We start from the raw sequence: 12,399 nt of genomic DNA, 5'->3' as shown, positions 1-12,399 counted from the left end.
TGATTCTCTCCCTAACCTCCACGCTTTCATAAAGCAACCTGGGGCAGGATTGCCTCAGATGTCTGAGGGGTCCCCAAGTTTCCTCTCAAATTATGCCAAAGCTCTGGCTCTGCTATGGGCCCCAGGAACACTGAGCTGCCCGCCCTCCCCGCCCCCACTTTCTCTGGTTCTAATGTTGAGAAAGCACCTTGGATGAAAGGGAATCTGCCATCGAGAAGAGATACAGCTGGACCTGGGGAAGTATCAGTGTGCACTTATCTCGGTGCAGAGCCAGGTGCTGCAAGTGGACCCCAAAGTGCAGTGACCCCCAAGTGTAACCTTAAGTATGCATCTTCCTCTCTGAGCATCTTCCCCACCTGCACCCCTCCAACTATGCAGTCTGTCTCATCTATAAAATTCCTCCAGGGATAGGACACCTGGGTGGCTCAGTGGTTGCATGTCTGCCTTTGGCTCAAGTCCCCTTGGTCCTGGGATCAAGTCCTGCCTCAGACTCCCTGCAGGGAGCCTGCTTTTCCCTCTGTCTCTGCCTCTCTGTGTGTGTCTCTCATGAATAAATAAATAAAATCTAAATCAATCAATCAATTAATTAATTCCTCCAAGGAAGATGGGGAATCACATCCCTCCCCCCACGCATACACCAGGAAAGCCCCAGAGAATCCCAGGAAAGGAATGTCTTGGTTTAGTAGGTACACTGAGCCAGGAACAGGGAGCATTGAGTGTCATGCCCTTGACCCGTTGATTTAGATCACACTGAATTCTCTTCAGCCAGAGTAGATTTAGCAACAATTCATGTGTTGCATTCATAACCCACATGGTGGTCTAGGTATGGGTAATGGGGACAAAAGATGTAAGCAAGATCCCATGCCTCGTGGGAATCAGAGATGTAGGGGAAAGAGTGATACACGAGTTACAGCACAATAAACTACTGACAGAGATACATTGAAGGTTCTAGGGGGTTGAGTGGGGGGATGTATCACCCAGCCTAAGGAGAGGGGCTTGTAGCAGAAGGTAGCATCTGGGTTGAGGGCTAGAGGGTGAGTAGAGGTGAGCCAGGCCAAAGAGGAGTGGCCTTCCAGGTGGAGAGAGTGGAGACACTCCCAGAGGTGGGAACATCACAGTACATAGAAGGAGAGCAGTTTCGTGTTGCGGATGGAAGTGGCAAGAAAAGGCTATGGAACAGTGGTCATTTGCAAATGACGTATCAGATAAAGGACTAGAATCCAAGATCTATAAAGAACTTATTAAACTCAACAGCTAAGAAACAAACAATCCCATCATGAAATGAGCAAAAGACAATGAACAGAAATCTCACAGAGGAAGACATAGACATGGCCAACAAGCATATGAGAAAATGCTCCGCATCCCTAGTCATCAGGGAAATTCAAATCAAAACCACAATGAGATGCCACCTCACACCAGTGAGAATGGGGAAAATGAACAAGACAAGAAACAACAAATGTTGGAGAGGATGCGGAGAAAAGGGAACCCTCTTACACTGTTGGTGGGAATGTGAACTGGTGCAGCCACTCTGGAAAACTGTATGGAGATTCCTCAAAGAATTAAAAATAGATCTGCCCTATGACCCAGCGATTGCACTATTGGGGATTTACCCCAAAGATACAGATGCAGTGAAACGCCGGGACACCTGCACCCCGATGTTTATAGCAGCAATGTCCACAATAGCCAAACTGTGGAAGGAGCCTCGGTGTCCATCAAAAGATGAATGGATAAAGAAGTTGAATGAATGGATAAAGATTTTCCAATAAAAAATATACATATAAAAAGAGAACAGTGGTCAGGGACAAAATATAAAAGACCTTGAACCTCAACCTAAGGAGCATGAATCCTAGAGATGATCTTTTTAAACTGTGACCCAGAACCTGTCATTCCTCTCCTCAAAGCTCTCCTATGCCTTTCATGTTCCCACAGTAAAAGCCAAAGTCCTTACAATGGCCCACAGGCCCAGCATGCCTGGCTTCCAGATGCCTCCCTGACCTCATCTTTTTCTGTTGCTTCCCACAGCAGTCTGACAACCTCCTCCCTAGTCCTCAAAAAAGTGTCTCCTGCCCCAGGACCTTTGTACTGTCCAGACACCTACATGTGTCATTCCCTCATCTCCTTTAAGTCTTGCTGAAATGTTGCTTCTTGGTGAAGGCTGCCCTTACCCTCCCCACTTTTCAAAACTGCAACACCCTCCTTCTCTCATTCCACACTCGTAAGCTCCTGACTATGATTTTGTTCTTTCAGAGAGCTGTTTACCTTTTAACATACTATATAATTTTATTGTATTTATTATGTCTCCCCAACTAGAATATAAACTGGACCAGGGCAGGTGTTTTGGCCTACCTTCTTTATTGCTATATCCCCAGCTAGCACATAGTGGGCTCTCAAAGAGTATTTTTTTTTTCATTTTTTTTCTTTTTTTTCTCATTTCAATAAATTTTTCATTTATTTATTCATGAGAGACACAGGCAGAGGGAGAAGCAGCCTCCCCACAGGGAGCTGATGTGGGATTTGATCTCAGGACCCCGGGATCACACCCTGAGCCCAAGGCAGACGCTCAACCACCTGAGCCACCCAGGTGCCCTCAAAGATTATTTCTTAATTAGCAAGTGATAAGCTAGAGAGCCACTGACAGGCATTAGGTAAGAGGAGTAACACACACTAGCTACACAGCATAGACTCATGGCGGTTTTTCTACTCCTCCTCCCCTGTTTTTAACATGATCCACAGTAAGAACACACTATAAACACACAAATACACAAAAAAAGCCTAACGAAAACAAAAGCCCCATGAAGTAACAGTTATCCTTTTCACCTTTACAATACTCTGTGATCTATTCTATCTATACGATGGCTACTTCATTTTTCAAAAATACATAATAGCTGCACATTATTAAATTGATTTCAAAGCCCACCAATAGATCAAGGCCCATAGTCCTAAAACCACTGCTACAATATTCTGGAATTAGATCATGAGGGTGGGTGTATAACATTGTAAAGATACTAAAAATGACTGAACTATACACTAAAACGGTTGAAATGTGAGGTTTATGTTATATGAATCTTATCTCCAAAAAATTGTTTTGATGATATTGAGTAATAATTTGAAAAAGGCCAATCTGGCGACAGGAAGGCCAATTTGGAAATGATTATAGTAATCCAAGTAAGAGGTGATGAGGGGGGGATGGCTCAGTGGTTGAGCATCTGCCTTGGGCTCAGGTGGTGATCCCACGGTCCCAGGATCGAGTCCCACATCAGACTCCCTGCAGGGAGCCTGCTTCTCCTTCTGCCTATGTCTCTGCCTTTCTCGGTATGTCTCTCATGAACAAATAAATTAAAAAAAAAAAAGAGGTGATGAGTGGACAGAGACAATCAAAATAGAGAAAGACAATTCTGGAACTATGTAGGAGATTAAATTGGAAAGCATGAGGAATAGGAAGAGTCAAGGATCATTCTAGACTTCTGCCTCAGGAACTAGGGGGTAATGGCGTTATCGTTTGAAATCAAGAACACAGTCGGTAAAACTAGTCCAATACCACTTTTATCACAAATAAATAACCCATGTGCGTGCACACGTACTGTATTGATGCGTGGAACAGCCACAAGGCTCTGCACCACTGCTGGCCAGCCAGGGAAGCCCACAGTGGGGGACTAGAGGTCTGTGGTGTTCAAAAGGGTGTGTAGAGTGGGAGGAAAGCACAAAGGAGGCCAGAAGGAAGTGACACAGAGACCCCAGCAATGTGTCACGGTGTAGAAGCCAAAAAAGCAGAGACTTCTAGAAGGAAGGTGACTAGCCAAGACATCCAGAGGTATGGGTCCTGGGAAGTGAGGAGGCAGCAAACACAGAGGCAGAAGGGCAGGAGGTGGGAAGATTAGGCCCACCTGGCCAGCCTCATTGTTTTCAGGAACAGCTCCTCCAAGTGGTGCTCAACCTGAGAGTTGAGCCTTGGGCCGTGTTGGGCCAGCTTACCCTTCATTTCCTCCATGCTCAGCCAGGCTGTCCCTGGCTCCCCTTAATGGCCTTCCTGCATGGAGGTCCAAGTAGCCTCTGAAGGAAATTTCCTATAAATAAATTTCCTCCCTCTGAGCGGGGCAAAGAGTGGGTAGTTGTCACCGTAACACCACCAAGGGCTGGATTAGGCGGAAAGAGGAAAATAGACAGTCTTCCCTCTGTTCCCTCTGGGGGAAAGAAATGCATATTTATTCAGCTAGACTCAGCCCTCCCATGATTCTGGTGATACAATCTTCTACCAGCCACCTGATGGTGTGGTCGAGCTCAAGGACCCCACCTGAGGCCGGATCTGAGATCCTTCCAGAAAGGGGTCACAGTGTCAGACAGAGTTCTTAAAGGCTTTCAGAGAAGAATGCAGCCTCTTCAGAATAGCAAAGTAAATCACCCAAGGACTTCCCAGAGACAGAGCTGAAAAACAGGGCAGGAGGGCATGACCAGTTGCAGTCGCCTTGAGTCACTATGCAGCGCTTACATCAAAGAACAGGACTGTGTCGATCCCACGAACATTCATAAAGCTCCTGTCACCCACCAAGCAAAGCTCAGGTGTTAAGAAGGGCACAGAACTTGTGTGAAACAGAAAAAAAAAAAAAAACACCTTTTCCTTGGGGCCAATACAGACCCTTGCCAGGGAGCACAGCTTGGTGAGCCACAGGCAGGCTACATCAGATCCCCTACCTCCCACTTCCAAACTGTGTGCTCTTGTGCAGTGCCCAACCTGCACAAACATATACAGCAGCCCCAGGAACAGAGATGAAGATGGCAGAGTCTTCCATCCCCAGAAGCTCATAAACTGGCTGGTCAACACACACACATAACCGGCCAACTAACAGAAGCCGTCCCTGGGAAATGCTGAAACAGAAGTGCAAAGGGTGGCAGGAGGTTCCCACCGACAGGAGGGATTCACTCCGTCAGGGAAATCCGAGAAGGCTTCCTGAGAAGATGGAATTTGAGCCTCGAAATGTGGCCACGCAGGGGAGTGGAGAAAGGAGGCACAAGATTTCAAGGTGTCTTCTGGGAAAAGGGGGGAGGGTGGATGGTTACAGCTGGGGGAGACGAGAGCTAGGGGTTGGCAAAGGACCACTGGGGAGATGTGATGGGAGATGAAAATACGGATCAAATTGTAGAGAGCTTTGAGTGACTTACTGGGGAATGTGTGCTCGGATGGAGCTGGGGAAATGTGGGGAATGGGACTCCGCCTCCAACCCTCTATCCTGGGCCTTTCTCAGAAGCGGGGTTACCTTGCGAGAGGAATTCACACTGGCCTTCCAAAGGGGGTCCCAGAAGCTCTTTAGCGCGGCTCTCAGTCAGGTGTTGACATGACCCCATCCTGCAGAGGGTGGTGTGACACATCCGGTCAGCCTTAGGAGCAGGAAAGGGGGAGTCTGGAGAGTGCCTGCCCAGCTGCATCAACTGGAGGTCATCTCAGACAGCTCTGGCCTTGTTCCTGCGGTAGAGGGGACACTCCTGCTCTCCTGGAGGGCCCGAAGGATGTCGCACACTCCACCTGGGAGTGTGATCCCAGAAGATCCCAGAAGATCACCTGGGAAAGGCTTGCCTTTCAAAACCCATAAGATGGAACCTAAAGTCTGAGGCATCACCTCGTCCAGGTAAACGTAGATAACGTGAGGCATCCAGGATACCCCAGTCCCCCCCATTCTCTGCTCCTGCTGAGGCAGACAAGCCCTGCAGGGCAAAATCCCATGGCCAACCACTTTCTCCTTCTGAAAGGCCTCTGCCCTGATTCCTCCTACACCCTTGCTTCTCCAAGTACGTTCTGCAGACCACTAGCATCAGCATCACCTGGGAGCCTCGTGGACCTGCGCAGCCCTGGGCTCCGTCCCAGATTGACTGAGCCAGGTCTGCACTTTCACACAATCCTCAGGCCATTTGTGTGGGCCCTGAGGTCTGAGAAGCTCGACCTACACCATTCCTTCCCGCTCAGGCTTAGCTCCCTGACCACCCTTGCTCAGTGGCCTTACCTTTGCACTCACCTCCCCCTTTTAATGCTAGGGATCCTCTGCCCCCCCACCCCTCCACCTGCTCCTCTCCCTCAGTGATCTCCGCCACTCCCACAGCTTCAAATACCCCACCTTTCCCGGACCCCCCCAGTCTTCACAAGCAGCACAGACCACACTTCTGGGTGTCGCTCCCTGTCCCCTCCCTGCCACATAAACCCAAATCCCTGTGAGGAGGCTCCATAAACAAGCCCTCAAATTCCACATGCATCTCTCCCTCAGCTCTGCAGCCCATCTCCTGTGCTCCCTAGGGTCCTCAGGCACCCATCCAGGGATTCCTCCCAGACTCCTCTCTCACGCTTAGTTCCTACATGCATGCAGGGAGTCTACTTCCTAGACCATTTCTGATCTGAACCCCCTTCTGTCCTCATTGCCACTGACTTGGTCACAGCCTGAGGTCTCTGTCCCAAGTCCTGCCACAAGTCTGGCCACCTCGCCAGCACCACTGCCCTCCAAGTGGCAGCTCTGCTATCTTAGAGCTACTGGAACACGAAGACTCCGTTGTTGTTGCAGGGGAAGGGAGTGCTGGAAGCTCTGGCACCAACAAATGCTTTAGCTTCAAACTGACTTGTTACTAAGGCTCACATGCCATTGGTCAGAAAGAGTCACATGGGCCCATCTCCCTTGATGGGAGGAGGGGGCTGTTGGGTATAGGTGAGCACTGGAAACCTCTACCAAACATCTCCCACCTTTCTCCAGAGCCCTTATCATCATCGACATACTGTGTATTGTGAGCTCTCTGAGGGCAGGTAACTCATTTTGTTCATTATTCTATTGCCAGTACCTGGGACAGGGTCTGGTCCATAGTAAACACTCAATACATATTTGATAAATGAGTAACTGATAAAATGAGTAAATGAATGGGTTGGATGGTATGTGTTTATGGGGGCCAGAGGTGGGGGCAGTGCTGAGAAGGAGAAGCCTGGAAAGTAAGAAGAGGTAATAACACAAAAGGCATTATAAGCCATTTAAAGGAGGTTTTACTTTAGCTGGTCAGGTGTAGAGAACCACTAGGGGGATGTTAAAAGGGGAATGATGTTCTGCAAGGGCCCTCGAGGTGCAGTTTGGAAGATTCATTGGAATGTGCCCCATGGGAAGCAGGTAGACCAACAGGAGGACAACGCGTGGTGGCTTAAACCAAAGTGGTGAAGGGCTTGAAGGAGGAAAACAATGCTGAGAGCTTGAATGTGGATTTGAGAGGAGTGGAGATGACGTTAAAGGGTTTGGCTTGAGTTACTAGAAGGATGGAGTCCCGTTGTTCATCCCCAAGTGAGGAGGACTGAGCCCTGGTACAGATCTGGGGAAGGTGGTCAGGATGAGGCCTTTGTCCGAGACCCTTGAACTTTGACACCTGTTCAACATGCCCTGGCCTTGCTAAACGACACGCAACTCCCCACACACGTGATGCTTTTCTTTGCCACTGAAATTTTGCACGTGCCATTTCCTGCCCGTGAATAGGGTGCCCTCCACCTCCGCCAATCACTCCAAGCCCTGACCTCAGAGGACAAATCAGAGAACCTTAAGAATTTGGGCCTTCCCTTCTGTGTCTCCCTGAGCGCTCCCACCTGCCCTGTGGCCACAGAACTGCTCCTCGCACCCTCAGGTGGGTGGAGAGGTCCCCAGGGCTGGAAGGGAGTGGCCAGCCTGGCCCCATGCAGACCAGGCCGTGTGGACGGACAACCTCCAGGCAGGGCCAAAGCACCCACCCTGTTCGAAGGCAGCCACTTCAGCCTACTGTGGGTAACGTAGTGATTTCTGGGTGAAGTGCAGCTCTCTCTCTGACACGGCTGCTCCCTCTCTGGATTCTGGTCCCCACCTTTGGCTCTCAGCAGTGCCCCTGTCAGTCCTCTTCTCTCTGGCCTCAGCTGTACGGTTGGGAACCAGTTCAGGGTCACAGTTCAGCCACAGCCCGACTCTGGTCGTCGTCAGGATAGTAATTTGGTGCATAGTTAGCTGCTCTCCTGCTTCTAACTGCTGTGCTGGCAGGTGATTGAATGTCTCCTCATATATTAACCATGCACAGGGGAAGGCTGCTGGAGCTCCATTACCCTCCCCTCCACCTGCCCCATCCCTTCATCACAGGCCACCTGGATTGACACCTTGATTGATTAACAAGGGTTCCATTATGTGGAGCTGCCACAAGCACTCCTGGGGGTGGGCGTGGGGAGGGTGCTGGTAGCCAGCCTCTCTATACGGAGTGTCCCCTCTTTTGAGACTTGGACACATCACGCTGGCATATTCATCAGAGCCCTTGTTTCGTGGGCACGTGTCTCCAGCTAGGAGAGCATCTGCCACCCTGCCAACTGCTCCAAATTCTATATAGAAGGGGCTTTGGCCAAAAGAATCACAATTCAAACTTAAAAAAAAAAAAAAAGATTCACAATTCAGCAGGTTTGATCACCATCCCCCGGAGAAGATCCTCCCTATCCCTGGGCCTGTTCGAGGGTGGGAAGTACTGCCCTTACTTGGGAATCCTAAAACACAGACGCAAAATTAAGGGTTGTTAGTCTGCAGGGGCGTTGGCACTGCTGGGAAAGACAACTTTTCCAGGAGAAGCAGCTCCGCTTCCCAAATATCAGTGGGCAAAGAAGAAATAGCAAACCCTGCCCTCAAAGCCTTTGGAAGACGAAAAGAATTCAAAATTGTGAATTTTGGTTGACATGGAAAGGGCTGCTGCCTGGAGATGGGCAGGAGGGGAGTCAGAGGAGGGAGGTTCGGGGGCGCCTGTGTGGCTCAGCGGTTGAGCATCTGCCTTCGGCTCAGGGCGTGATCCCGGGGTTCTGGGATCGAGTCCCACATCAGCCTCCCTGCATGGAGCCTGCTTCTCCCCCTGTCTGTCTCTGCCTCTCTCTGTGTGTCTCTCATAAATAGATAAATTAAATCTTACACACACAGAGGAGGGAGGCTCGTATTTGCTGAGTTCCTGCCATGGCTCAGAGGTGGTGTGGGCGCTGTCGTGTGCATCACCTCACTGCGTCTGTACCCCAGCCTCGAGACAGGTGTCTCTGTGCTCATCGGTCAGGTGAGGTGACCAGCTCAGAGGGGCCGTAGAGCGCGGCCACAGCTCGCAGTTGCATTGGCCAAGCAGTGACTCAGCCAAGGCGGTCTGGTTCCAAAGCCCACCCTCCCTCCTGTACCAGGCTCCCCCAGTTCATTTCAGGCCAGTGGGAACCATGAAAGGAGCTTAACTCATTAAAACAAAATCAGAACAAAAAACTTGAGAGTGAGTACCCCTGGGTAAAAAATAGTTTGAACAAGCTATATTTCATTGAGGGTCTCATGAGGCATCCATCCAGAAGGGACAAATAATGGAGCCTCAGCACATACTGTGTTGAGTAAACCTATTTCCGTCAAGTACAAGAGTTATTGTCATTGAACACTCCTACTGCAGCTATTTTTTTAAAGATTTTATTTATTTATGAAAGACACAGAGAAAGAGAGAGAGAGAGAGAGGCAGAGACACAGGCAGAGGGAGAAGCAGGCTCCGTGCAGGGAGCCCGACGTGGGACTCGACCCCAGGACTCCAGGATGACACCCTGGGCCAAAGGCAAGCGCTAAACCACTGAGTCACTCAAGGATTCCCCTACCGCAGCTGTTGACCCTGGGGGGGACTGGACAGGGTTTAAAAGAGACACCATCGGCAGGTGAATCACAGGGAACTGAGACCTTGCCTGGTGGCCCTAGTACCCCTGAGGCTCTGAGGCTTCCTTACCAAGGTTTGGACGCACCGAGCCGGAAAAGGGTTGGGGGACCTTGTACCTGGAACTGCTTTAAACTTTATTTTTTTTAACTCAAGTATAATTTAAATAGTGTTATATTAGTGCCAGGTGATTAGTGATATCAGTTTCAGGTGATTAGGTAGTGATTTGACACTTCTATGCATTACTCGGTGCCCGTCATAAGTGTGCTCTTTATTCCTGCATCCCCCACCCACCTCCCCTGTGCTAACTATCCATTTGTTCTCTTTAGTTAGGAGTCTGGTTTTTTGTTCATCCCTTTTTTTCTTTGTTTCTTTTGTTTCTTAAATTCCACATGTGAGTGAAGTCATGTGGTATGTGTCTTTCTCTGACTTATTTCACTCATACCCTCTAGGTCCATCTGAGCTGTCGCAAATCACAAGATCATAGTCTTCTTTATGGCTGAGTAGTATTCTGTTCTGCATATTACATCACATTTTATTTGTCCATTCATCTATGGTTGGACACTTGAGTTGCTTCCATATCTTGGCTATTGTGAATAGTGCTGCAATAAACACAGGGGTGCATATAGCTTTTCTTTTTTTTTTTTTCTTTCTTCTTTCTTTTTTTCTTTCTTTTTTCTTAGGGATGGGGGAGCAGAGGGGCAGAGGCAGAGGGAGAGAGAAAATCTTAAGCAGGCTCCATATCCAACATGGGGCCCGACATGGGGCTCAGTCTTACAACCCTGAGATCAGGAGATCAGGACCAGAACTACATAGATCTTTTTGAATTAGCATTTTCATTTTCTTTTTTCTTTTTCTTTCTTCTTTTTTTTTTTTTTTTTTACAATCCTGAGGTCTTTTATTTGCTTTACAGTTATCATGCCATGAATTCATAGGGAATGGGTTCCAGCAGTTCAGGCTCCTTTCCATTGGTTCTCACAAAGTGTGCTTCTCTTGGTGGGGCAGGCTGGCGCTTCAGTTGGACCCAAGTACCTTTCTCTTTGGTTTCCTTCTTTTTCTGATCATTTTCCTTCACACGCTTCAGGAAGCTATCTCGGCTCTTTGAGTGTTTAATATGCTCAATGCGGACATTAATTCTCTTGGCAAGAATCTTGCCCTTAACTTGTTTGTTTACAACAATGCCAACAGCATGCTGAGTAACACTGTAGACCCTTCCAGTTTTGCCATGGTAACATTTGTGAGGCATTCCTTTTTGAACAGTGCCCATTCCCTTGATGTCCACAATATCACCTTTCTTATAGATTCGCATGTATGTGGCCAAAGGAACAACTCCATGTTTTCTAAAAGGCCTAGAGAACATATAGTGGGTACCTCTCCTCTTTCCCTTTGTGTTGGTCATTTTGGCCAATCACTGGAAGATGGCGGTTCCGGCCAAAACAGCATTTTCGTTTTCTTTGATGGTACATACCCAGTATAAGAATTATTGGATCATATGATAATTCTATTTTTAACTTTTTTTAAGAATCTCCATACTGTCTTCCATAGTGGCTGCACCAGTTTGCATTCCCAGCAACAGTGCAAGAGGGTTCCCTCTTCTCCACATCCTTGCCAATGATTGTTACTTCTTGTGTTTTTGATTTTAGCCACTCGGACAGGTGTGAGGTGATACCACATTGTGTCAACCTCCACTGTGTAGAAGAATCACACTATTATGGTTAATGCTAGCAGTAACCATTGCCATGGACTGCATGTGTCCCCCCATGATTCATATGTTGAAATCCTTCACCCCCTGTGTGATGGTATTTGGAGTTGGGACCTTTGGGAGGTAATTAGGTGATGAGGATGGAGCCTTTAGGAATAGGATTGGTGCCCTTATAAAAGAGGCCCCAGAGAGCTCACTTGTCCTCCTTCCATCATGTGAAGACACAAATAGAAGTCAGCAACCTGGAAGAGGAGCTTCACAAGAACCAGACTGTGTCCACACTTTGACATTGGACTTCCAGCCTCCAGAAACTGTGAGAAACTTCTGTTCTTCATAAGCTACGTGGTCTGTGGTACTTTGTTTTAGTGACCCAAACAGACCAGGACAAGCATTATTTTTCAGCTGCTCTGAAAGCAGTATGAGACCATGTTGGGGATTTCAGCAGTGGTAGGTGGTCTACAACTCAGGTATCTGTGAAGGTGAAGGGCTGGGAGGAGAGGGGTACAGAGATTCCTGGAGACGGAATGTTCACAGAACAGCAGATCGTATCTGAAGGCAAAGCGAGATGCCGACTTGCCAAAGGAGGAGACATGCGGAGGAAGAAGAGGGAAGGCACTCTGAATACTTCCCCCTCCTCCATGCTCACGTACTAGCCACATATATTGCCACATAAATAAAGCTCCGGAGTAGTTTAGAGCAGCACTGTCTGATAGAACTTTCTGTGATGATGGAAATATTCTTTATCTGCAATGTCCAATATGGTGCCCAGTTGGCCACACATAGCTAGTTGGCTCTGGAAATGTGGTTAGTGTAACTGAGGAACCATATTGTTATTTAATTTCAGTTAATTGGGGACACCTGGGTGACTCAGCCATTGAGTGCCTGCCTTCGGCTCAGGGCATGATCCCAGGTCTAGAGATCGAATCCCACACTGGGCTCCTTGCAGGGAGCCTGCTTCTCCCTCTGCCTATGTCTCTGCCTCTCTCTGTGTGTCTCTCATGAGTAAATACATAAAATCTTAAAAAAAA

General features: G+C 48.4%; 1 protein-coding gene across 1 annotated transcript; it reads right to left on the bottom strand.

The window, feature by feature from the left end:
- Positions 1–10,581: 10,581 nt before the first annotated feature.
- Positions 10,582–11,068, bottom strand: LOC129506427 (60S ribosomal protein L21-like). Its single transcript, XM_055320139.1, has one exon. The coding sequence runs from the start codon at positions 11,066–11,068 to the stop codon at positions 10,586–10,588; it is 483 nt and encodes a 160-aa protein (XP_055176114.1). The 3' UTR covers positions 10,582–10,585.
- Positions 11,069–12,399: the final 1,331 nt, after the last annotated feature.

This window comes from Nyctereutes procyonoides, unplaced genomic scaffold (assembly GCF_905146905.1).
Source record: "Nyctereutes procyonoides isolate TBG_1078 unplaced genomic scaffold, NYPRO_anot_genome, whole genome shotgun sequence".
In the NCBI taxonomy this organism is placed as follows: domain Eukaryota; kingdom Metazoa; phylum Chordata; class Mammalia; order Carnivora; family Canidae; genus Nyctereutes; species Nyctereutes procyonoides.
This window is presented reverse-complemented; position numbering and strand designations above follow the sequence as displayed.